We start from the raw sequence: 27,304 nt of genomic DNA on the forward strand, positions 1-27,304 counted from the left end.
ATATCTTTATTTTTTTATTTGACAAAGACAGCTAAACCGTACACCGCGTACCGACATGACCAGATATTGCAAACACCCCTTTTTGGTGAAAGTCAAAAAAAAAGGGAACGTAAAAGAAAGAGCTTGCGTGGGCCCGGCCGGAGCAGGGAATGCGCCGGGAGGAGACAGCAGCAACCCTTTTGCTTTTGCAGCAGAGCCCGCTGGTGCCCCGTGGGGCAGGGAGAGAGGCTGCCGGGGCTGGGCTCATCCCAGCACACTCAGTAATTAAAAAAAAGTCTCTGATTTGTTGTGTTTTTGGCAGGGAAATAGCCTTGAACGTGCAAGAAGCGGTATCGGGGCTCGGGGAGATGGTGCACGAGGCTTTGGGCAACCTTCTCCGAGGGCAAGGGGAGAAATTCTCCGGCAAACCTGACTTGGGGCACGAGTCCCGGCTCGCACACGGGCTGCTGGAGCAGGGAGGTGAACCCCTATTTCCTCACGTGCCCTTGGAAAATTTCCCTTCTCCATCCTCTTTCCCCTCCCGAGAACAGGAGCGGGCAGGAGAGGCGCCTTTAATCCATCACAGAGGTACCACCAGATTTAATGATGTGAAAGTGAAGCGAGGCAACCTCCCCTTGGGGAAGGGAATTAACCCCTGCGACAAACTCCTCGAGGCCCGGGGTTGGGTTGGGCTGTCACTCGGAGCCTTTAAATCACGGCCGGGCGTCCCGCTCGCGGAGCTGCTCTAATTCAACCGCGAGGCACCGAGCTCGCCGCGAGACTCGCCGGGTGGAATTTAATGGGCTGTGTTATGCGGGAGGTCAGGAGAGAGGAGCATAATGGTCCCTTCTGGCTTTAAAAATCCATGAATCGATGCCACGCGTGGCGGGGCTCCCCCCCATACCAATGAGATGCTGTGCTTCCCTCCAATCTTCCTTAAAAGAGGGCGAAGGAGACCGAGTTGGAAGGACAAAGCCTCCTCGGGCGCTTAGCGTCGACCCAAGGGGATCCGGAGGGCTGGCCGAGGGGCAGGGATTGCTCTGCGTGCTGCGGGACGGGAGCCCTGCGTGGGGCACAGCGGGCAGCGTCCAGGCGAGGAGCAGGGGAAGGGAATCGCAAACCCGTTTATATTTTCACCAGCTGGATGCACAGAGCGAGGGTACAGCACAAAGAGCACTGCTGCGGGGGGATTTATCGAAGCCGGGGGCATTTTCGCCCGTGCAGCCCCGTGCGAGCACAGCGCATGAGCCAGCAAACACTTCTGGGTCCTGAGTTCAGTAAGGCGAGTTTTTCCTTCCAAACTGGAGCAAGAGGAAATTTGCTCTACAAATGTGTTAATTTTTTTTTTTACACGCGTTTCTAAGCGCAACTGACGGGAGCCTAAAAAGAAAAATGTTTTGCTTTTTGGCTCCAGGAGGCTAACCGTGGCGCAGGTTGGGTGTCACGGGGTTGGTTTGTCGCTGCTTAGGGAAGGAGAGAGCTGGGGAGCACCCACCTGAGCTCCCTCGGGGGAGAGAAGGAGCTTCTCCTTGCCCTGACGGGGCCGGGGGACAGATGCCAGAGCATTTCACTCAGCACCTCGCACGCAGGGAGGGCAAATCCAGAGCCGGGGAGGATCTGCCACACAGCGCTGTCACTCTGCCAGCGCAAATTGTGCCTTGGGGAAAGGGCTGCACTTCTTTACAGCGCTTGCACCAGGGAAATACGTTCAGAGGGGGGGAAAGGCGACCTTTCGTATGCATGCTAAGAAACATTTCTCCTCCTTTGGCTGAGCAGCTCCGGGAACACGCGGGGCTCGGATTCCTGGGCTTCCCTGTAAGCCAACACAGTTGCTGTGTTTAAATGAGCATCTTTCCCCATGACTCCTCACTCCAGCCACGCAAAGCTGGAAGTGTGTCACTTCTCTGTGTCATGGGCTATTGCCCAACAGCTCGAGCCTGCTCTTTTCCCCCTCCCAGTCATCATCTTTTTTTTTTTTTTTTCTTTTTTTCTTTTTTTTTTTGCAGCCCGGCTGCCTCACTCCGTATGCACGTCCTGCCTCGGCGCTGGAGCCAGATGCACTCCCAGGGTGCTGACTCACGGACGCAGGCAGATTAAACTCGGATTGCTAAAGCAGTTGCTGTCCCAGCTGTCCCTCTGCCCCCAGCCACGGCAAAGACAGCTGAACTCCACGCAGCTCAACCCCTGAACCGCCTCTGCAAGCACCCTGCAGCACAAGGGGGGGGACCTGGAGGCAGCCCGGGGTGATTTGAAGCTGCAGGGCCCTACCACGGAGGCGGCCAGGGGCACGGTGCAGATGTTTCTGAGCTGGAGATGTCCAAGGGAAGGGAGGAGCAAAGAGCTGGGAGCTCCAGGGGTGTCAGCCTGGAGCCATGAGGCAACCCGCTGGCGCGTGGTGAAGCCACATGCTGCCCTACACACGGCTCGCCCCGGCTGCGCGGGGTGGCAGGGGTAAGGCAGCCCCCAGCCGCTCTCTGGCCTTTCGCAGGCAGGCAGCAAACAAAGCTGGCAAGCAGGGCAGCGGGATTATTTCACCATCTGTGCCTTAGAAAGCGGCCCAGGAGTCGCCGAGCTCGCTCCACGCAGGACACGGCTGCTTTGGCACGCCGGTGACTCCCCTGCCCGCCGTCAGCTGGGGCCGGGTTTGAAGCGGGGAGGACGAGGAGGTGGGAAAAAAAATAATAAAAAAAAATAAAAAAAATAGCGTTCGCTTTCCCATCTCGACAACTGCATCCTTTGGGCGGAAAGGCAGTTGAGGGAAGAATGAATCCTCGTTTCAAAGAGCGCTTCCCATCTGCCGTTCCCAGGCTCGTGGCCCTGCAGCAGGATGATGTGCAGCTGGCAGCGGGCTGGGCCGGCAGCCCCGCGCAGGGGCAGTCCCCTGCCTGCTCCCCGGAGGGCTCGGCGGGGCCCGCCGAGGCAGGGGAGGGGTAGGAGAAGATATTTTGCACATTTTCAGAAAGGAAGCCTGGGACCCGGTATCTCATTCGAGAAAGTAATCACGGCCTTAATTGCATTTTGCTGCGGAGTTGCCTTAACATCAAAGGAAAATCAACAGGGATTGTTCGGCATCGAGACTAATCTCACATATGGAGCTTACTGAACGCAGGAACCACGTTTTTTGCTGGCTCAAGGTGAAACGCTGGGCTAAATTCTCCTTCAGCTGCGAGAAAAGCCCTAGGCACGCTCATCCCGCATTATTCCAATTGTAAAGAGCTTCAATTATACACACATAACCTTCCTCCTCCTTCCACGGCAGCGTCGCAATGCAACAGTGTCTCGTTATGATCAAACTCCCCTTTTATGGCTCTAGGAATATGTGGAAGTCTTCTACCCTCATTACACAAATGACTTCTTAGCAGCTTTTTTTTTTTTCTCTTTTTTTTTTTAAAAGAAACTACCCACAATCGGTAACAAAACCGCGTTTTATCTGTCGCTGAGGAAAAGCTGTGACTGACACCTGAGCGTGTCCTCAGCGACCGCAAGGCTGCACGCACAGGGCAGGTCGGATGCATTTAAGCAGCTACAGCAACTCAGCACTCCCTCTGCCTCGCAGTGATTCACAGCCTTGCCTCTGCTTACAAACTTGCTTGCTAATCAGACATTTAATACTATTTATGCATAGGGAGGAAATATATCATTCCTTTATTGGGGTAAAAAATGGTACTAAAGAGCAGGTCAAGTTCCAAATCCAGCAGTAGGTTTTAACCAATGTTGTTCCCTTTTTTTTTCCTTTCCTCTTTTTTTTTTTTTTTTTTTTTTCTTTTAACAGCTGTAGCTGTGCACAGATGGAAAAACATTTGGTCAGAAAGCAGCAAATTAGTGTTTTCGGGCTAGAATTCTGCTCCCACCGCTCCTCCATTTCCATGCAGCTCAGACCGCTTTATTTCTTCTTAGCATTGACATTTTTGCACACCCAATTCATGCCGTCCTTTAGACAGAGAAAGGCAGTGTTAGTCGAGCGAAGGGAACAGGAATCCCCCAGTCCCACCCGACTCCGTGCTCTGCCTCCTCAGCTACCCCACGCCTGCCCTCTGCGCCCCAAAAACGCGGCGGGGGAAAGCCGAGCGCTTCGCTGCTCGCTGGGTGTCGCACAGAGGGCTCATTAAATCCTTCGTCTGCCCATAAAAAGCATCACTGCCTCATCGTGTCCCTGCGTCCCTTCAAGGAAGGATCGCTTTGCTGTTAAGGTATGTCAGCAGCAGACCGAGGCTCGAATCCAGGTTTGGATGATTTGTGTAACCTTGGGCACGTCACCTTATCTCGGAGAGCGGGCACTCCAGGCTGTTGGTTGCACAGCCAGCGCTAACAGGGCTCTGATCTCTGCTCAGCTGCAAGTTTCCTCAACGTCCCTGGTCAAATCACATCCACTCAGATGGGTGAAAGCCCCCGAAATAGCTGGATGTGGGCTCTGCTCCCTGTGCCGTGGGGCCCTCATGGAAAACAGGCGCTGGGGGATCCCACCGGGTTTCAGTGAGAATAGAGGTGGTCAGGTTTGGGGATGGTGATACACCCGTTAGGGTGCTTCTGTAAAAACGTGTGCAGCCTCTCTGAGCGCTGCAAGCTGCAGGGCAGCCCTTCTGCTGTGAAGAACCCAGCGTGAGTTTTTGCTGAGGTCCCACAAGGGGATGTGCTGTTGAAGGGCAAAGCCACATTTTGCCTGCTCCTGTCACTAGCTGCTGTGAGACGACTGTGTTATGCTCAGCGGTCAGTTTGGGATCGTTTTGGGTGAGCCCAGCCCCGCTACCGTGCCTCCACATTGCCCCCATTCAGCCACAAAGGTGGTGGCCACGTCAAAGGGGAGCTGAAAAGTAATGAGAGAGAGAGAGAGGGAGGGAGGGAGTCCCCAGGGCTTAATCAGAAGCAGGTTCTCGCTTGCAAATACCAATTTGCCTTGATTGTTGTGCTATGTGACACTTCTTATCTGAAGGGGAGCAGCAACTTTTGAAATTAGCCGTCGTTGCTGCGTTAAATAAAGAATCAGCGAGCCCAGTTTGTGCTGGGGTGCACAGGAGGCCCAGGACTAATAACACTTCTAACTCTAACCTTGGGGAGGGCTGATGTCTCCAGTTTCATTTATTTATCTCCGCGGCAGAGATCGGTGTAAAACAAATTGTCTGAAATCCTCAGAGCAAATGGGAAAAGAAGAGAGGTAGATTCATTTTAAGGCCCAGTAGCTTTGTGTCTTCCCCTTTCAATAACACTGATAACCTAGGTGTAAAACATGTAATGCCTTAAGCAATCAATAGCGCGGTTTAAAGCTTATCACTTTAGAGGGAGAGGGAGCGAGCCGTTCCCAGCGTGTGGAATGCCAGGGCTTAACAATGGGGCGAGGAGGAGAGGTGTCAAGCCTTTGGCTTGATTGTGTGCTTTAGAAATCTGCATGATTGCCTGCAAAGAGTAAAAATAAATAAATAACCGAAAATGCTCCCACAATGATTTCAGCTTCCCCTGCCTCGGAAGCAATAATCACATTTGCACACATCATGGCATACAAGGCAAGCAGAGCTCCTCATTCATTTTGAATGTAGGTTTATTTGCTGAACCAGAACAGCTGAGACAGCTTAAAGTAATAAATATCAGCTGACACCCTCTGCTATTCAGCACAGTAATCCCAGAAACAATACATCACTGCGAAACAACAAACACGCATCCTATCTCCTACCTAATCTGACCACAACCTGAATTCACAGTGATTAAAACTCTGCCCGCTGCCATTAGGGAGCTGGGGAAGGGGAAAGGCAGAGCGTTTTAGCACCAGTGCGGTGAGGGTCATAAAGCAGAGTTTATGATGGGATTTACCATGGCTGGGAGCCTGGCTGCATCAAGCATGTAACGAGGGCAAAAGAATGACATAGCAAAACGCACGAGGAAAGGTGAACTCCAAACGGGCTTGAAATACGTAAGTAGGTCACCGAACTTTTAAAGAAGGAATTGATGTTAAAGCTCTCTTCTGACATGAGTTAATTGGCAGGAAAAATCGCATTTAATTGTAAATATCTCCCTGCCTGGCAGTGATAAAGAGAAAACGAATGTGTCCAGCTTTAAGTGTGATGTATCAGAGGGGTGTGTGTGAGGTACTCTGCTCATCCTCAGCCACGCTGCAGCTGCCTCTGTGGCTCCTGGTGCACCTTTGTCAGGGTGCACGTCCTCTGCAGCGTCCCCAAATGCTTTGGAGAACAGCGAATGCAGTGGAAGGCAAAAGAAACCAGAAGGTATGTCTGCAGTTTTTCTACCTAAGGTGTGAGGCTGGCCAGGGGGTTGGTAAGGCAGAGAAATCCAGAGGAGCTGCTATAAACACAAAGAGCTGCTGTGGGGGAAGCACAAGGGAAGGAGGAAACGATGCTTGAAAGAGTCAAACCCACAAGGAGTCAACTGCTGTCATCCTTTGTCCCTATCCGTTCTGTCCCTATATCTGCATGCTTAAAAGATGGCTCTGTGCAGAAAGTACAATCCCTACAGTAACATTTAGATCTTGATAGATGTCCTTGGGCTGCTTTGTTGAGGCACAGAAACGTTGGCAGGTATTCTGAGGATGGAGACGGATACGGTATTAGTATTCCAGCCTCAAGTCAACCATGGGAAAACTTAGCCAGGGAAAGATTTCAGATCTTTCAGCTTCAGCTCTCTTAGCTCCTTAACAAGCAGCTAGTAAACTTTACCAAAGCAAAGAGAGAGAACTCCAGGGAAGGAGATAATGCTCCTTGCAGAGAAACGCTGCCTGGCACAACCCCGCCTCGCTGCAGTCGCATCTGCTCCCGCGCCAGGGGAGTTGTACTGTGCACCCTTCGGGAGAGAGCTGGTAGAGCCTCCCCCGGGAGAAATACCAAGTCCTGCTCGGGATTAGCCCGCTGCTTGCTTATTCTCTGCGTTATCAGCTCTGCGGCTGTGGGAGTGGAGTAATCTGACTTCAAACACCGGGAACCAGTCCCTTCCACCCCAGAAAAAGCCTCCCGATTTCTGCTCCCCTGTAAGCCAGGGATCAGGCGAGGCCACAGACTTGTGACCCCTAACGCGACCTTAAGGACAGCAAAGCTTAATCCTTTCATGTAATCCTCCGTCTGCCATAATAAATTGGGTCAGGCGAGTGCAAAATTCTCCATCTCTAGCATTTTTGGTGTATGTTATTTTAACTGTCACTTTCTTCTCTCTCTGCACAGCTAGGACTGTGCCTTCATTATCTGTCATTTCTTTGTACCTCCAGTCATCGCACAGGCAGGCTTTTACAGGCTCCCACAAGTACATCATCCATTGTTTTTTTTGCCTGGGTGCAAGCTTTTCTTTTGTCCTCTGAGACCTTGTATCCCCGATGCAGCTTTGTAGACTCTCTTCTTACCCTGCTTAAAAATCACAAGACTTTGCCCTGTAATCTGGAAATATCGCTGCTTTTCCTCCTCATCAACTGGCTCTGCCTGCCCCAGGAGAGCTGCAGTCGTCAAAATTGGTTTTAAATCACATTTACAAGTAGCCCCAGAACCTTGTTAAGATGTGGAGGAACTCTGGCTAGCCTGCTGCGGCTGAGACATCTTTAAGACAAACCCGAGCTCAGAGGATACAACACAGATGATGGTTGGGAGCCCTGTGCTCGATCTCGCCCCTGTGAAAGTGCTGAATGGCAGCCCCAGCACGACGCAGGGCTCAGGCTCCCCTTCTCGTCTAGGTTGAAAGAGCCAGGGAGGAGAAAGCGGCTCAGCCTTTCCTACAGTCCTTTGGGCCAGAGCAGCTCTGGCATAAATTAGAGAAGTTTAGTGGCTACTCTCATCTCCACTGGCTTTTAATGGTCTCCGGGGGGCCATTATGCTTGGGAGACTCTGGACACAATATGCTGCAGCATCGTTCTGGAGGATGATTCCTCAGGGCAGGCCGAGCTCCTGCTGCCTTGATCGGGGACTGGCTTCAAACAAGAAACGAGCTGTGGAGCGCTCCAAAGGCTTGACTCATGTTTAATACACGCCCTGGCCCCTAAGTAGCACCTCCAGCAAGAGGGCAGGCAGCAAAGCAGAGGAGTCCTTTCTGCTTTCACCCCACCCTGGCTGGCCGGGGTGGAACGTGCTGAGCTTTTGCACGCCGAAGACTACAACTGGAGATCTGGTCGGAGAGCGCAACCCCAAGAGAGCCTACGTGGCAGCGGAGAGCTGCTGTGAGGCAAGAGCTCTCTTGTGTCTCTCTGCTAGCATCAGCAATCGCCTCCCTCGCTTGTCTGCAAGGGTCTCAGTGTAAGTGGGAACGGGATGCTGCTTTCCTGCTCTCCTAACTAGGTCTGAAGTCTGATTAAGAAGAAAAGTGCTGCCCGTGTTCAGTCAGGAGGTAATGAAGTCTTCAGCTGGCATAGTGGGGGACAGCAGCTGGCTTCTACGGGGGAAAGCTCTGCGCAGGATTTCCAGTTAACCCAGTCACCTCTCTTCTGAGCCTGCCCAGGACGTTGCTGGGCCCCTTTCCCCTAGTCCCCAACGGTTGGTTTTAAAAGAGAAGATGACAATATGGGTTCCCTCCTTAATTAACAGTTTTATTAAATAACCTATTTCAAACAATAGTTAAATTCTCTAAATTTATATCATTCTATTAACCATAATCTAATCTCATTAACCTTGAAATCCCCAGTCTTAACTACCCAATTCTATACACCATGGTGCTAGCAGCTAAACTAATTAAATGACCTTCAAACTATTTCTCCTTCATCTGTTGGCGTTATTTATCTTTCCTCATTGCTCTTCCTTCAAGCTATCACAAAAAATCTTCCCCTCTGAACTCTGTTCGTGCATGTGCTCAGTGCTAGATATGCCACTACTCTTACTTGCAAAATCCGTCAGTGATGACTCCGATTTTGCTCTAGCTCACGTATTCCGTCAGCAGCCCTGGTTAGCCTGCTCGCTGCTCGGCTTTCGTTCTGAATACCTGATGCTTCCCCATCTTCGTTTCCTTTTCTGTCACTCATTGTCATTTCCCAAACAAGTCCTTAAAGCAGTGACCTGAGATTTAACTACACAGAGAGCTCCCTTTCTGAGCCACTGCTATCGTGTGCCGCGATCCTCAAAGCCTTCTTTCTTAATCTCACTCTTTAAACATTTTCTTTTTTTCTTTGATTGCCCTAAATTTCGAGTATGTTAACCTCTCCTGAGAGTTCAAGGGATGGAGATGTTGTTTCTTCCTGGGCTGATCTAGTTGCACCTAAAATCCTTTAGTTTAAAAGCCATCCCACAGAACATTTTGTTCAATGACTCTGCGAGCAAAGGGAGAGTTTGGCATCCTTGCTGCCTGATTTGACAGGGCTGGAGTTCCAGCAGAAGAGAAATGTAAGGGCTTTTTTTTTTCTACAAGCTGCAGAGAGTTTGTAACTTACCTGACCTTTCTGCAACAATCATTTATGGAATAAGCTGCAGTATTTAGGGCAGGGAGACTGGGGACAGCGAAACAGGATGTTATCTAGCCTGCATCTAAATTAATTTGTCTCGATAGGCATGATAAGCAAAGTATATATGACTGCAAATGCTTTTATTTAGCTCTTGCCTTCTGTTTTCTGGAAGTAAGAACAGAAATGGATATAATTTTTCTTGTGGAGGGCATTGGGCTATGTATTTTACTCAGCTGAGTGTGTAGAGATAGACTGTACTTCAAGGACAGGGCACAGAAAGAAGGACCCAACAACAAATAAGTGGCAGGGCACTTCAGAGAGCCCATGGATCGGTTTGGGAAGGAGGCTTTTGTCAAGGCTCATCATCAGGAAGTGCTGTTACCTATCATTTAGTTCCTCCACCTCCCTGAATTTTCATTCTACTGCCTCCCTACAGCTGGGGAGCTGGCTTGGGCTTACATAAAGTAGGGGAGGGTCTGGAGGAAGGAAGGAGGTAACCTGCACTTGTCTGCAGCCCTTTGAACTGCAGCCTCGCTTTCTTGATCTCGATCACATTTCTTTGGACTTGAACACACGCTGCCACTGAGGAATGTATTTCCCTCGAAGACCACCACTTCAAAATCAAGATTACAGAGCTGGAGCTTTCCACAAGGTTGGTGACAACAATTTGTACCTCAGCTAACTGAACAGAGGCTCTTTGAAGGACGCCATCTGCTGCGTTTAGGTCTAAATGTTGGGTTAAGAATTTCAAAGCAGAGCTGCTGCAGTGGGTCAGGCCAGGGGTCCCTCATGGCCTTTTGGGATGCCAAGGGAAAGGACATGTAGGAACAGGGTCTCCCTTGCTCTGTTCTCCCCTCCCAGTCCATGGCCCAAGCTGTTTCTCGTTAAAAAGCTATCTCCAGATCTTGGTGAACAGCAGTTATCTGCAGATGATTCTCAGATAACTTCTTTAGAAATTGCTTAGTATTTTTCTGAACCAACTGACACCTTTGGTCTCAACGTTCAGTGCCGATGAGATCCACAATTCAATTATGCAGCGAGCAGAGAAGCAGTTTTTACTCCTATTAAAAGGTTGTCTGATTATTTCATCAGACACCCTTTCTCTAGCAATGTGAAAAATCGTGTACGGTCTACCTGCCATTTTTAAGCCTTATTTTTTAAATTCTGAAGATGTTCCCACTCTGTCCTCTCCCTTCCAAGCTGCAAGTTCTAATCCGTTTATTCTCCCTGTTTACAGACACCACTCCGTACTGCTGATCATCCTGAAAAGAAGATCCTCAAATCTCTCGTACTTCTGAGCAGGTATGTGGACAATTTTTCCTGATGAGGGTAGTTAAGCATTGGGCGAGGTTACGTAGAGAGGCTGGGGAATCTCCCTGCTCGGAGATATTTATTTCCTGGTTGGACAAGGCCTTCAGCAACCTCCCCTACACTTGTGGGTATCCCTGCTTTAAGGAGGAGGTTGGTTTGAAGATGTCCTGAAGACCCTTTAACCCAACTTCTTCTTTGACTCTGATTCTACTACTACAAAAGTCTTTTTAGATGGGAACAGAGGCAGAAAGGAATGTCACGTTCAAGGCTGAGGCCACTACGCTTTTACTCTGCTACATAAGAGATGTTTTCTGGAAAGTTTCTCATTTGGTTTCTGGTAATTCCCTAGCATTTGATTTTCCTTTTTGGCCTTTGATGAGCACTAAGCTGCTGTTCCCAATGATCTGCTCTCTGAGTAATGGCAGCTAATTTAGAGTCCATCACTGTAAGTGTATAGTTAGGGTTGTTGTTCCTCTTGTGCATCATTCTGCACTTGTCAACACTGAATTTCATCTGCCATTTTACTGCCCACTCAGTGTTGTGGGCTTCTTCTGCGACTTTTCCTACTCAGCTTGAGATCTGACTATCCTGAATATCTCTGTAGCATCTGCAAATAGGGTTTTACTGAATTTGCAATGAAGATAAATATCTTGACGATTCTGTTCCTTTAAGTATCAGTGAAGGGAGTAATCCTGCCTGCTCTCGGATTGGGAGCACTGCAAATATTTCATTAATTCAGGAAAGCCTAAGAGTGAAATAAACAAACCCAGGTCCCATTTACATTACAAAGAGCTACTATACTGCAGGAACTGGCTACAGCACAGCAGCACAAGACTCAGCTATTACAGCGTGGCACAGGAACACAGCTCAGCCCCCAGTGCAGGTTTTTGCTGCCCCACACGCTGCCATTAGACAGAAGTGGTCTTTGCCCCATGTGCAGCTCTTGTGTTTCTCTGGGCCAGAAAAATTGATCGCTTTCTCTCTGGCGCCTGGGTTGAGCAAAACGCCAAATGACATTAGCCGTGGAGGTAAATCAGATTTCTAAAGTGCACACTTGTAACAGTCAAAGGGGTTAATAGTAAAAGGCGATTTGTTTTGTGAAAATGATTAACCTGACAGCAGTCTCTTTCCAATAAATCAATGTCTTCATTTGGCCCGGCAAAGGGGTCCTGGGTGGTGGGGAGGTGCTGGCTCCCCTTTCCTAGGGACGGAGAGATCCCAAGGGCCCGTAGCTCCCCCTCCCCTTTGCATGGGCGATGAGATATGCGCCCCCCGAGGAGAGATGTGCCCCCCGTGCTGTGCACAGCATGGGTTTGGCTGCTCTGACCCTCTTTCGCGACGCAGCCGGTCCAGCCCCACCCTGCAGATCAACAGACAAGGAGCTCTCTCTCTCGCAGATGGCCTGCTGGCACAGCAAGCCTTCTCCAGAGCCTCACCTGTACTCCCTCTCCAGAAAGAGCCGAACAAGACTGGATCTGCCAGACTCTGTCACGGATTGTGTGTAGGTTCAGTCCCTCGGCAATCTCTGAAGCAGGGGCAGCCGTCAGCAAATCCTGCTTGTTAGCGAATATCAGCACGGGGACTCCACTAAGCTTTTCTTCATCCAAAAGCTCAGCCAGCTCCTATATCATTTACAATGGAGTAGGGTGGGGGGAAGACAGAGAGAGGGAAGGGAAGAAAACCTTCAACCACCAGTGGTTGTCTCTAATTAGAAATATATTTAGGGCAAATGTTGGAAGAGCGTGTTCCAGTGAAACTTAGATCTTATTATAAGAGAGCAAAAATGTATACAATCATCTGTGCCCAAGGTTCAAAAGCTATTTCTTCCAATTACAGGTTACAAAAATCTTCATCTTAGTCTGAAATTAGCAGTTGCCTTAAAGGCTACAACTCTGTGTTTTACCAGGCTCTACTCCTCAGAGACCAAAACTGATGAAACAGCAAAAAACATGTAAATTGGCAGTATGAGGAATTTGTTTTAAGTTACTGCCTGACTGGCATTTGTACCTGAGCAGCCGCTGACACAAGCCCTGATATCTTCGCTAATAATGAGTTTCGGGGTTTTGTTCCAAGTACCATAAGCTGCAATTTGAGTGGCAGAGGACTTTTTTTCTTTTTCTTTTTTTTTTTTTTTTTCCCTCCCAGAAATGGAAATCCCACAAGAAAGTGGCAATGCTTTTGTAAGCATTGGCTAGCTGAAGACAAGCTAGATCAGCTTTATTTGCTGGAGTTTGGCTCCATATGTGCAGCACACATTGGGTGGCATCCTGAGAAATGGGTTTGTTCATTTAAAAGTGGGTGACTTAAAGAGAGTCTTTTAATAGCTCAAATCTGAATCTGCAGTAGATCAACGATGGCTGAAATACTTCATGTCTAGGGTTGTGCAATGGCCTCGTGTGAAACGAGCACAGTCTCAAGTCACTTCCCCATGTGAACATATGGCAAGCCCAGCAGAACTTGAACCTGGAGGGACTGCTGGCGTTGCAGACAGATGAGTAGATGAGATTTCTGTGGGCTCCTTATTTAGCTGGAAGGGTCTCACTTTCAGATACTGTCCTCACGTCTTTCATCCCCCTGACTAGAAACTTTTGAATTAAATGAGTGCAGCCGGGGAGATGCTGAACTGCAGTGGTAATCTGACTCCATCCCCCCAAAAGCAATGTTTGGTTTGGAAAACAGGACAAGAGAATGGAGTTATAAACAGAGTTGGCTGGGAATTTTTCAACAAAATAGGTCTTTCATCTGACACGTCTGATTTATTGAAACCAAATTGTTTGTGGAAATGTGAGGGGTCCAGGCTGAATCCGCCTGACTCAGGCAAGTGCTCTAAGCTTCTGCCTCCTCTCTTCTGCCTAATGAATATTTAATTGCTGATATAAAATGAAACAGCACCAACAGGAGGGAGAGTCCCCCCCCACCCCTAGAGTAACCAACAGTCCTGCTGTTAGGGTGTGCCCTTGAGAATTGAGAGACAAAAGATCAAGTGCCTCCTTCAAATCGGGCAAACAGAGGGCTTTAACCTAAATCTCTTATTTCTGACTTTCCCGTTTCAAGGGGGTGAATCTGTTGCAAGCTATTTTGGGACGCTGTCACTTTCTGAATTTTACAAAAGTCCTATTTTTGTTCCATCCTAAAACACAAAGTGTTATAAAACATCAAAACTTTGCAAAACGGAAATCAGATTTTCTAGCCAGTTCTAGTTACAAAGTTCCTGTTTTTTTTTTGTTTTTTTTTTTTTCAATTACATCCAAAAGACAATCAAGTCAATATGATTTCCATTTCAACTTTGCAAATAAGAAAATAAGATTCCTCAGGGTCTTGGTTTGGCAAGGTTTAAAGGACTTAGAGAAGTTTTTGCTTTCAGTATTGGGCTCCATTTGCTATTATTGTATAACTTTAATGAAAACCGTTCTATTTAAACAGAATTAGGCTACCTACGTTCCTTGCTTCCCATCTACCAAAATGATCTGCATTGATGTTGAAAGGCAAGTCTCTCTTGAAATGCAAATTTCCCTCATAAACAACAAAATCATCCTCCTAACTTTTGTGAGCAAGGGGCACTCAGAAGCACTCCGTTACTTCAAAGGAAGCTGGGCATAAGAAGCTCACCTGACCCGTTTCTTCAAACCTCTTCCTATCCGCGCTGTCGATGACATAGATCTGAAAAAGAAAGGAGGGGAAATGTTACTTTTCCCAGATGGTGTTCTTCCACACTAGCGTGTGCTTAAATGAGTTGAACCTAATAATTATGCTTCGGGGCATAAAGATGCTTGATATTATTTAAATAGCAAATGTTGACAAAACTTGGTGACGCTCGGAGAGGAGAGGAACCACCTCTTTAAAAGCCAAGGGGAGCGGACAGCCACGTGGTTGGGATCAGAAAGGAGCTGGTGGCAGTACTGGGAACGCTCTTGGTGCCTCCGTGGTATCTATTAATGGCACTCTGGGGACAGAGGAAGCACGAATATATTGGGGACAGTGAGTTTCTCTCCTCCTGCAACCTCCTGGAACAGGTGGGTAGGGATGATGGCTGGATCCTGCTTGCAAGACTCCGTCTTCAGCCGCCAGCTTGTTTACCAGGGCGGCGGAGGAGACAGGGAGCAGCTGGCTCACCAAGCGTGACCACACAGTCCTGCCACCCCTTTGGAGCTGGACACCACATCGCACAGCCCACGAGGAGGTCCCAGCCAGCCAGAAGGGTGGGCAGAAGGGTGGTTCTCCAGCCTGTGGGCTCCCTGCCTTGGCAGGGGGTCTCCGCCGCCTCCGAGCGGCATTCCATGTGCGGATTTCCCTCTGTAAATGCAAAGAGCTTCCCAGCAGAGGCAGCTCGCAGTCTGCACAGGCTAAAAGGCTCCTTGAAGGTCCTCCTAGACGAGTAATTAGTAAGTCTGGCCATCCTCCCTCCCTTCCTGCAGCAGTATCATTGCAGTTCAGCATGCACACATTTAAAGATATTGGGGAACCTCAATATAACACCCAAGCAAGAACCACCTGGCACCCCTTTTTTTATTATTTGGGAAGGTTTTTGAAGGAGAAGGACGCTGGGGCAGCAGACAGGGCCAGGACTGGTGACAAACACTGAGCCTTTTGCTTCCAGTCCCTGCCATTCTCCATCAGCGCTGACTGAAGACGTTAGCATGTCATATGCATGCTCTGGTGGCTTACAGGGAGCAAGTGTCAGCCTGGTTTTGAGGGAATAGATGAGCACAGCACCCCGCCATCAAGATAAATGGCATCCTCGCAGGCAGTCTCAGCGTTAAGACTCCACGCTTCCAGGATATTTTTGACCAAATAGTTGGGGGAAGGGAAGACCTCTAGCAGCAAGCTGCAGTCACTCCCTTAATGAGCAGTGCTGGGGTTGTTTAGAACAGGACCGGACGCGCATCGGGAGAATCTGCATGCCAGGCTTGAGGAGGAGGAAAACCAGCAGCCTCGCAGTCCTCTGCTGATCGCTCGGGGTCTGCCGTCCTCCCAAGGGCAGGCTGATGCGTGCTGACAGAGGCTGGGGGATACGTGGCGGGGCTGGACGCAGCTGCACGGGGATGTGACAGCAGCGCACGTGCCACGTGAGGGGGAAAGGCCCAGGGGTATGTGTGACAGCCTCTCCCCGCAGCGTGATCCCAAATACGTTCAGCAATACTGCATCAGCTGCACCCATCCTCCCTGGGCATCCCGTTCGGGGCAGGAAGCACTAGCCAAAAGAAAGGGAGAAGCTGCAGGCTGGCGGTTGTGAAACTCGACTGTCATCTTTCCTCCTGCAGGACGTCTCGGGGGAAGCTTAGCGACACACGGATGGACTGCTCACGTGAGGGTTCTCAGCGCGCTGCTTCTCGTCTGGGAGGTGGCACCTCCCCTGTTACGGTGCTTCTCTCACTGGCAAGGAAGAGCCCCGAGTGCCAGGCAGGCTTTCTCTCCGTTCCTTGCGAGGGAGCTATCTCGCGAGATAAGAACTGGAGACAACAGCGCTCAGGGCGAAAGCCACAGAAGCACAGCACGGAGAAGGTAAAGTATGTGCGGAGTGCCTACTTCCAAACCAGAGAGCCCTGTGCCAAATAGCTGCAGGTGCCTGTCTGAATATGCAATCAGCCAGATATCCACACCTTATTTGCCTGGGTTAAGCTTCCAAATATCACAGGTGTGTGATGCAAGACCGAGCTCTCATTCAAAGGCACCTGCATGGATTTGAATTTGCAATCACTTCCTGCTTTTTAATACCCTTTAGAGGGTCCTTTCTGCTTTGTGCGATATAGTTTAGGAGAAGACAGAAGCAGGGGGTCCTGGGAACTGTGGCGTATCTTATTTCTATCTTCCTTCTACAGCCAGGCCCGCACAAGATCCTGTTTCTGGCTGTAGTGTTTTGTAGCACGGTTCACCAGTTTGAACAGCCCTTGAGTACATTGTACTGGAACTTAAGAAAGACATTCCTGTAAAGCTGGGTGCCTCCTTTGAGCAACAGGCCAAAACAAAACCCGGAGCAAGTGGGCTGAGGAGAAATTGCAAGCAGCGGGGCTGGATGAGGAAATAGTATGAGGGATAAGTTAGCTCAATTTACAGAGGTGTGACCTGCACCAGGTTTGACAGAGGGGATAAATTACCGGTTGTAAGGGGTGCGAGGGCTGGCAGGAGAGCTCAGTCCCATCCTTTTAGCTGCTATCCTGGTTTTGATGTGTATGGACATGGCAAAGCACTGCACTAAGGTGCAGACAGCTCCCAGCCTGGGACTGGCTGCTAGCTGGCCATCAGGGAATGCAGGCAGAGAGCTCAGGTCCACACGCACACCACTCATTCCCTCTCTAAATTCACTCTGCTCCTTCCCCCAAACTGACTTGGCTTCTACCTATTTTCTTACTCGTATGAAAAGGAAGGTTTTCTCTGTGCATTGCTTTTGCTGGGAAGGGAGGAGGATAGGGAACACAACTGCTTTCATCTCCTCCTGCCTTAAAATTCATCCTTATTTCTCCCATGCACCCTGGGAAGGGGGGAAGCCCACAGCCCAGCTCACTGTTTTTTGCCAGCAGACTCCCAGATAGTGTTTTGCAGTTGCGCAGTCCCTGCAGCCTGAGCAACTGCTGTAGCAGAGACAAAGATCCCCTAGCTGCTGCTTTGCGGTGTTGACTTTGATTTGCAAACCTACGGCCGCCCCACCGCACGCAGCTGCAGAGCCTGGACTCAGTGGGCCTGATCGCCTCACGGCCACGCCGTGCTCCCCTTCCTGACGGCCACAGAGGGGTAGGGGACGTTTGTCCTGCTGGTTTTTCAGACACAGAGCTTCCCCCTGGGAAGATCACACCATCGCTCTTTGCAAAAGCAACTGCCCGGGTTTATGCCATGGTGGTTGACCTCAGACATCAGATTAGAAATTAACACTGAAAAAGGGGAATCTGCAGAGAGGCTGCTGGGGACTTTTTAGTCCCAATTAAATAACAGCTTTGTTTGGACAATGTTTTCTAAGCCTGCAGGTACTGCCCAGCCTTTTCCAGACACGAGCCTTGGAGCAAAGGGTCCTGTTCCTAGTTCCTAGCAGCACTGATCCTTCCGTGGAAGCGCACTGAAGCTCCCAGCACGTTGGTGAGTGTGTGTGACAGAAGGGAGGAAGGGCGTCTTTCAGAGAGAGCTTCCTGCTTTCCCATGGGAGCCTGCAGGCCTTGCTCACAGCGGCCTTTTCTCTGCTCCCACTGGCAACGCTGCTCGGCAGGAGGGTGGGCCTGGAGCCCCCAGCCCGCTGCATGTGGCCGAGTTTTAGAGGTGCTCTTTGAAACTAGTCAGAACTCACTCCGAGGATCCCAAGGCTCTGGCACAGTCCTGTGGTGTAATTACAATTGTGGTAAACTGCAGCAAATTGTAAGGTAATTGCAGCTAAGTCATCAAAAACATTAAAGGACAGTCTAGAGATTAAAGGACCGAAGGAAAAGACAAGGGGTCTCTCTGTGCCCCTCAACCAGAAGCCTTCCTTTCTGATGCCAGACGTGACACTGAATTCCTCTGTGCCTCAGTTTCTCCAGCTGTGTCACTAATACCCATGACAAGCCTCGGGAGCCTCCAGTGAAAGGAGCTATAGATGGGCACGCTCAAAGTTATTAATGTTCCTTCATGTGAAAGAGCCTGAGATGAGAGGAAAGGAACGGGCTAGCTCTGACCAGCCCCAACCTGTGAAAGCAAAAACATACAACTGAATGATTTCTCCAAACATCACTGTATTTTTCTTACTGCACCCGACCAATCTTGCCATTTTCCTCAGAATAACTCCTGTTACAATGGCAATGGTGTTGCTGAGGCCTGGGACATTACAGTGCTTGTTCCTGAATTTCTGGCCGAGATCTTGGAAAGCCATTGCATGAACACAGCATTCAAGCGCAGCCAATACTCACAAGGATATCAGTGTTTTCAAAATAGTTCCTCCAGTACGGCCTGATCTTCCTCTGTCCGCCTATGTCCCATACGTTCAGCTTGAAGCCCTGGGACTGTACGCTTTTGATGTTGAAGCCCTGGAAAGAGCAGAAACAAAGCCACATAGAGCATAAACCTGAATGGCTGGATCACGTTCACAGGCAGATGTTAACACCTTATATATCCCGGGCCTGCAACGTGCAGCGAGGTGGGCCAGGCAGCCCCAAAGATGGATCGGCTGCAGGAGAGGCAGCGAAAAGCGAAGGCAGACGCCAAGCCATCAGCTCGCCTGTGCTCCTGGGGCAAGGGTTGATGCTGTCATGGCTACGGAAACATAGGATGCAGTTAGTGCCCCGGGAAGGCTCAGCAGGGTGGGTGCAGGAAGAGGTGGGAGAGCTGCAGATAAGGAGAAAAACAAGGGCGCTGTGAGAAGCAGGACCGAGCCTGTGAAAGCTGAGTAGAGCCCTGGCTAACACGAAGCCAGAGGTCTCAGCTCAATTCGACACAACGCAGCGAATGCCAGGCTTAAAGGAGCAACAGCTGCATGTCTGAAGGGTCCATTTCATCAATTATAGCACCGATTGAAAGGGCATTCAAGTAGAAAAACAGGATGTGGCGTGGGCTGGCAACGTGCTGCCACACCACCCAGGGGACTGGGGCTTGGAAGCGGGGTGTTGGGGCCAGGAGCTTTGCGAGGCAGCTATGGGGTGGGGGAAGCATCTCCCACAGCTCTCTAGCAACCTCCTCTGGTCGACACAGGAGCAGTGCTGCAGCTCTCCTGATGGGTGCCGGCCCTCTCCTCAGCCCCGAGCTCAAAGAAAGGGGGCCAAAGGCATCGGAGAGGGAGAGGCGGAATGTGCAAGCTGCTTGGAGCTGGATGGGGGAAAGATGCAGGGAGATGGGGACACGCCCAACGTTACAGCATCCCCTGCACACATCCCGGGGTTTGGTGTGGACAAACGTGGTCCTGGTTGGTGTGGAGCCTCCTCTTAGACAACTCAGAAACTTAATGGGGCGCCAGACTCTGGTTTGTAGAGTTTTGGGAAGCAAGTGGGACCACAAGAACTGCCTTGGGCAGGGAAAGGCCTTCCTCACCTGTGTTGGTGTGATGTGGCTGATGTCCTCCGATGCCAGCTGTTTCAGGAGTGTGGTCTTGCCTGCATTATCCAGTCCCAAGAGGAGGATCCGTACCTCCTGGTCTGGGGTGCTTTTCAGTTTACGCAGGATTGAGAGTAAACCCTAAATCAGCAAGAGAGACCAGCTGTTATTTCCCCTCTGACTCTCTCCTCCCACCACGCCGTGTTCCCCTCCCCTCAAAACAAGTTCTGTATGGCGGTGGATTCCAGGACAGCTTGAACCCTTTCCCTCTTCCCATTTCCTCTTCCCAATTTTCCTTCATCCCAAGGACCAGCAGCAAGGTCTCAGCCAGCACAAATGTCACCCAGTGGGGTGCACCCCAGGCTGCACCGCTCACGTCACGCAGCTGCTTGGCACTGCCCGTGCCAGGAAGACAGCGCCCGAGGATATCGTGTGTAGGAGCTGCAAACCAAGTCCTTGCAAGCTCTGCCTTATCTTTATCAGAGGGAAAACCCCATTAATTTAATCTCCCTCCTAGTTAGCTGTAGGTTACTGCCTACCTGACATGGGTTCTTTTCATAGTAACTCCCTGATCATCTCAACCCCCGTTTATCTGCCTAAAACACGCCGGACCCATGGGGCACGTGCAGTTCTGCTTCTCAGGATGTAGCACTTCACAACTATCTCAGATCACCACACGTCCTCGCTAAGAAAAGCACAGTGGATTGCAGTCATTAGCCAGGCTCAGCTCTCGGAGCTGCCAGTATCACTCAGGATTAAGAAACGGAATATGCAGGTCAGCTCATTTACAGCCGGGCACGTTACGGCAGCGCACCCGAGCTTTTGTCGGTGCCACCTCTCGGAGACCTCCCTGCGACGGCCGGGGGAGCGTTCGGGATCCCAGCATGCAGCCAAGAGGCACAAATCACCCCAATTCCACCCAAACCTGCAGTGCACGGATGCTGTCACAACTCTAAATGTTCCAACTGGGAGCCAAGGGCTGTTGGAGGCTGCTCAGTGCGAAGGTGGCACGGAGCATTTCGGAAAGGACACGGCCTGATGGATCACGATGCCACAGCTTTCGATATTGTAGAACAAGGATTCAAACGCAAACTAGGTTTAATCCTGGCATCTAAGCATTTCTGATTGGGAAGTAATTTACTGGCTATCCATTTAACGACCAGACACAGCTCCAAATGCATGATGTGAAAGAGGGAGAAGAGGAGGAACTTATTAAAACTGGATTTGAAGGGTATTTGCAGAGAGCTGCGTGACTGCCATCGTGCCTGTGCTTTTAAAACACCCCGTGTCGAGCTGAGGGTCAGGAATTCCGAGCTCACGCAGGGAATCACAACAACAAAACTGAAATCTTACCCTCAGCCTGCATCCCCTCTATCAGAAGCAGGCTGGTAAAAACCTGGGAAGGCAGGCCCGGCTCGAGAGGCGTTAATCAGGAACAGGCCCTGCTTGGCAGAGACCCCATGCCCACGGGGTTTGGGCACAGTAAACCCCCAAATCACCGTTAGTCGAAGAGCCCGAGGGTGCTCACAGCTGGCTCCCGCCGCCGGGCCCGTGGCTGATGGATTTGAAGCACCGTGTCGGGCACAGCCAGCTGCCACAGCTCCTCGCAGCCCTGCAGCTCCTTCCCGCGGCCACAGCGCCTGGCTCCTGCCGCCGGGCTGAGCTCCACGGGGCTGAGGGCAGGGGAAAGGCCGAGACAGGAACGCCCCTAACGCCTGCCTGTTACCGTGCGTGTCCTAAGTGCCCTTGACACCATTAAAAAACACAAGTTTTAACTGCTTGGCAAGCAACGCGCATTTGCTTTTCACCTGCTGGCAAATTTACGGCTGTGTTTGTTGGCTCGTAAACCCACGGAGCACGGCTCGGTGTGGACAGACCCCACGAGAGCAGGAACTCTAAAATTCACACGTTCCCCCTCCTTGAAAGGCTGTGAAGTCCCCATTCTTACAGGGCTGACCCAAAGCCAGCACATACCAGCTCGAGCACCGCTGCCAACTGCGGAGGGCCCTGAATCAGGCCCTATTATTTTAGTTTATTGCTCGCAGTTAAAAAAAGCAGTTGTTGAAATGCTAATCCTCTCCGCAGCACCACTCGCTAAGAGCAGAGGAGCGCATCCCAGGGCAGAGCAGGATTAGGAGCCGGTACGTTTCGGGATCCAACTCCAAAATAGCGAGCGCAGAGAAACGCATTGGTAAGCGTCGCCTATCTACCAGGGAGCAATTCTCAGGGGCCGGGAAGAGGAACTGCTGCAAATGTTAATCGAGCTTCTCCCATTGTAGACGGATGCTATTTCTGGGCCAGTATGACAGCCTACGAGAAAACGATCAGCATCGCTCCACATTCGACTCGAGTGACACCGCTGCACGGCTGATCACAGGATTATCTGGGGTAGCCAATCGGCGCGAGGATATATATAGAAATAAAAGTATTCTCTAAGGTATAAAGTAAGCTGATTTAAAAGGCTGGAAGACAAGCAAGCCAATATAGAAGTGGACTTCATTTCAGTAGCTGCCAGCGTAGGTTACATGCTTTGTATACACAATTTAAATCACCAGCCAAATAACTGCCTTGGCACTACGCTCGTTACTATTCAGTAAATATAACCGAAAACTCCTACCCTGCCTTCTCCCTCTAGTCAATATTTAAGATTAAGGGAAGCTGCTCACAGACCGGTTTCTAATGTATTTATTATTATTTTTTTAATTGGTCTTACGAGCACGCTAGCTAGGAAGACAGAAAGCATTTCCTGACAGCTCGGTAGAGTGGAAAAAAATAACCCAGCTGAGTTCCCCGCTGCACGCAGCCGCTGTGTGGGACAAGCAACCCTCCCTGCACACACGCTGATGGATCAGCTCCTCTGCTTGCAAACACAACGCCAAAACTAAGTTGGATCGAGGCCTTTGAGGCAGCACAGCTAGCAGACACACGGCTGGGTGCTGGGATGGAGCCTGAAGCGAGCAGGGAGGATGGGCCGGAGGGCAAGGAGAGGGACGCGTCTCCTGCAGGTCGCTGCAGAGCTGGCTGGCAGGAGGCTACGGGCAGCATCACTTGCCCAAAACTAAGCAGACTGCGGCATCTGTAAGAGAGGAGGGAACTGCAGAGGCTGCTGAGATAACGAGCGGCACAGCGTGGCAGCGCGTGCAGCCTTCGGAGAGGGGCAGGCGCGCAGAGGAACCCAAGGCCGGGCACAGGCGGCCGGCAGCCGCCGCTTGGTCCCCTCGGGGTTAAGCAAACTGCGTGTTTGCTATCAGATCGGCTTGTTTATAAACATCATTATCCGCGGTGGAGAGGGTTTGCTTTATGGCACCACCAGGAGACAGACTGATGGGGTCAGCAAGGAGGAGAGCGCGTTTTCCAGACAGCGAGCGGGGACGCACAGAAAGGAAAAAGAAAAAAAAAATAAAAGGCTCCTGCCAATTACTGTGAAATCAGAGCGGGGCATTAAATTCGGAGATGCAGCTAAATGGGTAAGTGCACTCATAAACACGTTGAACATGAAAGAAAGGCTAACCATCTTATTAGCATCCTTCAGAAAACAGCGATGTGCGGTTTTATGAAAGCGTATCATTGCTCGGTTTAAAATACCCACTGAATTATCAAAGGGCTTCCAGTTATAGCTGCACGCAGTAATCCCGTTCTCTCGGAAAAAAAGAAAAAAAGTACAGGCATATATAAAGATACGGTGACATTTATAGGCCTAGCTAAGGGTTTTGTGGGTTTATTCAGCTTTAAATCCAGGCTGTGGATGGGCCTTTTGAACTAGTTGATGCATGTAACTACATCCTGCACCACAGAAGCCGCTGAAAGGAAGATTCACTTTACAGGCCAACACAAAAATTGGTTTGGGACAAACAGAGCATTGAGATAATCTGGTTAAATATTGTATCAGATCGGCAGTACGCGGCCGGAATGGAAAGAACAATTTCCCCTTGTACCGAGGGCTGGATACGCAGGGCGCGGAGAAAGCAGGGCCCGCAAGCCACGGCCGAGCACAGTTGATTCCTATTAGGAGAGGGAAGTAACTGCGTTCTGCTCGACTTTATTAGCCACAAAGCTCAGATAATGAATTTAAAACAAAACCGCCCTCAGTCACCAGCGACTGCTTATCTAGCAGACAGGGATATTTAGCCGGAATCAAATCAACTCCCCGAGAGGCGGTGCGGCCGCAAAGCCCTGCTGCTCGGCCTGCCCCATGGCCACGTCTCACCCCGCTGTCCCCGCGTCCTGCTGTCCCCTCCAGCTGACAGCACCGCCTCAGGCCGTGGGAGAAACTTCACAAAACAGCCCTAAAACCACCCCTTGAGTCTCCTCCGCCACACCTACAGCCCTCGAGGATGTTCAGGCAGCGAACGGGCCAAGTTCCAACCTGCCTGGCGTTCTCCTCCTTGTATTCCTGTTATCTCTCCCCTCACCCCGTATCTCCGTGGAGCGGGGACACATCTCACCCTGCGTGCACAGCACAGCCCCGGCCCGCCACCAGCTCTGTGGCAGCAGCTCCCTGAGTTTAAATGGTGAGATAAAAGACAAGCAAGCGCTGCCTTCAGGCACTCACGCAGCAGCCACGCGCCCGAGCCCGATACCCGGGGATATTTGAGGCTACATTTGGCGTCCCGCGTGCGCCTCTGCGCGCAGGGAGCTGGAGGAGAAGAGCCCGCTCTGACAACGGCGCTGATTAGCTGGGGCCCTGAAGAATGACGTCTGATTACCTTTATCTTCGGCTGCAGCGCTGCGAATGTCACTAATGGTCATAAAATCACCCAGCCTTTCTCAAAATACAACCGAAGTAAATTAATCTATTGAGCGCGGTTGATTCAATCCTTCTTCCCCTGGCAGAACTCCCAACCGAGCCATTTGCTTGCTGCATGTCTCCACCATATGGTGTCATTCAGCGCAGACTTCCTTTTCTCCTCCGAAATCTCACGCTCGGTGGAGGCAGGTCACCTACGGAGCTCTTCCAGCTCCAACCCACTAACATAGTTCTCCGTGCACTCTCCGTGTTGGTGTATTAACCGGGAGCAGCAGGAATTCGCCTCCCGTAATTAAAGTCAAACGCTCTGAGCAGGTTGCAAGGCGCCGTTGTGCCCTGTGCAAAGAGCTAATGCCCACCACCAGGCGATGCCACCACCCTTCGCCTCTGCTCTGGTGCTTTCGGCACTTGACAGCCTCATCCAGTCCCTGCAACACCAACTGTGCTAGAAACAGGAGCTCAGGGCCACGAGGAAGGTGCCTGACTCCGATGTGCTCTGCAGAACAAGACACTTCCCCTCTGTATCTGCTCACTTGGATGAGCACCAAACTCATGCAAAGCTCGGCGTTAACCCCCTTGTCACTGGAGTCAGAGCACGCAGCCATCGAGGGGGGTTCAGCGCCTACCAGTGCAACGACAACAGGCCAGAAAGACGCTCGGGGCAGCTGCACGCTCGGATGACAAGCAGCAAGTTGTTACACCAAGCTGTCTGCATCAGTTCTGACTGCTGACCCACAGCCCCGGGCTGCTCCAGTTCTATTTTCTGGTGTTTCAGAGGGTTTCCACCACTAATGGTCATTCAGTTTTAGGGAAAATTGAGGCACCAGAGAGCCAGCACAGAGCTCCCCGGTCCTCTGGCCAGCACAGCCAGTCCATCGGGCACCCCAAAGTGCCACCCACCCTGTCTGCGAGGCTGCAACCCGACAAACAACTCCCAGAACTGGAAAACAGACAAAGAGGCATTAAAACGCCGCATCAAATAACACAGGCGCTGGAAAACACCCAGCCCACCCTCTCCACACACAAAGCCCTCAGATAAGAGCAGCCAGATCCCAGCCGACACCAGTTTATCGGGACATCACACGGCAGAAGAGCAGATTTGGCTAGCAGCAGCTGCGGGCCAAATGTGTCCCACAAAGCACGGCGCTGCTGGAGGCAGCTGCCTTCATCTCCACACCAGATGTCCATCCTGTGACAGCTTTGGTGCCTGGCGGGACACGCTCCATCATCAACTGATCTAAAATAGAGCAGATCCCGCAGACCTTATCTCCGTCTCTCTCTCTCTCTCTGCGGCCCAGCAGGTGGGGACACAGCCAGAATTAACCCCGTGAGGACGTGGAGCTGCCTCTGCCGCTCTCACTCACGCCTCCTCCAGTGCGCGCACCCAGCGGGCTCCTGGACAGCACGCTGCTTTGTCCTCGGGGCAGCTCCATCCCTGCTGCTGTTTCCTTCTGCCTGTGCTCTCTGCACGTGCAGCAGCTCCTCACCACCACAGCCCTGCTGCTGGTCCTCACCCACCCGGCACCCCCAGACTCCTCCAGCACCCCCTATCCCGCCCTGACACCCCAACCCAGATCATTACCACCACCCCACCTCGACTCAAACCACATCGCCCCTCACCCCCCACCTACCCCCAGCGTTGATTACTGCCCTTAGCAGACCCTTGGCAGCACCCAGGCCCCCCAGCCCTCCCTTCACCCCCCCCCAGCTCCTGTCAGACACCTCACAGCACCAAACCCATCCCCCTGGCGGCGGCAGCGCTGACAGGACGCCCCCCACCCCCCACAGGCCCCATTAACCCCCTTAGGCCCCAACAACCCCCCCACAAGCCCCATTAACCCCCCCCAGACCCCACCAACTCCCCCCATAGGCCTCATTAACCCCCCTCAGGCCCCATTAACCCCCCTAGGCCCCACTCCCCCCCTCAGGCCCCACTCCCCCCCTCAGGCCCCACTCCCCCCTCTAGGCCCCACTCCCCCCCCCTAGGCCCCACCAACCCCCAGGCCCACACAAACCAACCCCCCCCAGCCCCGATCTCCCCGGGCCGGCCCCCAGAACCCCCGAGGAGCCCGCGGTGATGCCGAGGCCTCCCCCCCGGGGCCTGTCGGGGCCTGGCCGGGCCGTGAGGCGCCGCTCACCATCCTCCGCGCGGCTCCGGCGTTACCATGGGCAACTGCGTCACGCACACGCCGCCGCCGTGCGTCATGACGTCACCGCCTTCCCGCCGGGGCGGGGGGCGGGAGAGGATGGAGGCGTGGTTTATGTTTGGCCACGCCCACCGTTCACGCCCCCAAAACGCCGCGGGGTGGGCGCGGCCGCTCGGCTCGCCCCTGATTGGCTGCGGGCGGCCACGCGGCGCGGCGCGCGCCAAGGGGGCTGGGGGCCGCGCAGGTAAAGGTCACGTGGGGAGTGGGGGGGGGGGGGGGCGCGGGGGCGCGCACCGCGGGGGCGCGCAGCAATAAAAGGGGGCTTATGGGGCAGGAGACCCCCTGGGGGGGGGATGTGCAGAGGGAAGGGGGCGCGCAGCGCGCTCCCGGGAGGCTGGGGGGCTGTAGAGGGGCGGCTGGCAGCGTTTTGGGGAGGTTTGGGGGGTTCTGGGGGATGTCGGAGGGGGGAAAAGCACAGCGAGGGCTGGTCGGGAGGTTTTGGGGTCGGGGAGGCTCTGCTGGGGGGTCCCCATAATTTGGGGGCAGCCATGATTAGGGAGGACCCCCATGACTGGGGGGACCCCACGATTGGGGAGGGACCCCATGATCAGGGAGAGGACCCCATAATGGGGGGGACCCATAATTGGGGGGCAGCCATGATTAGGGGGGACCCCACGATTTGGGAGGGACCCTATAATTGAAGGAGGGCACCCCACGATTGGGGAGGGACCCAATGATTAGGAGGAGGACCCTGTAATTGGGGGGGACCCCATAACTTGCGGG

General features: G+C 52.0%; 1 protein-coding gene across 4 annotated transcripts; it reads right to left on the reverse strand.

The window, feature by feature from the left end:
* ARL3 (ARF like GTPase 3) lies at positions 1 to 26,600 on the reverse strand. 4 transcript variants are annotated; one of them, XM_084290106.1, is made up of 7 exons: positions 26,513 to 26,600; positions 19,625 to 19,768; positions 18,511 to 18,627; positions 14,252 to 14,302; positions 12,079 to 12,264; positions 5,026 to 5,096; positions 1 to 3,910 (listed from the first exon to the last, which is right to left on the reverse strand). In XM_084290106.1, exons 1-6 carry the CDS (start codon positions 26,513 to 26,515, stop codon positions 5,052 to 5,054), a joined length of 546 nt encoding a protein of 181 aa, XP_084146232.1. In that variant the 5' UTR covers positions 26,516 to 26,600; the 3' UTR covers positions 1 to 3,910; positions 5,026 to 5,051. The 4 variants fall into 4 exon arrangements, with proteins under 4 accessions (XP_084146232.1, XP_084146233.1, XP_084146231.1 ...); XM_084290107.1 differs by having other exon boundaries at positions 5,026 to 5,104; XM_084290105.1 differs by lacking the exon at positions 5,026 to 5,096.
* Positions 26,601 to 27,304: the final 704 nt, after the last annotated feature.

The sequence above is a fragment of the Netta rufina genome, assembly GCF_964035555.1.
Source record: "Netta rufina genome assembly, chromosome: 7".
Classification (NCBI taxonomy): Eukaryota; Metazoa; Chordata; class Aves; order Anseriformes; family Anatidae; genus Netta; species Netta rufina.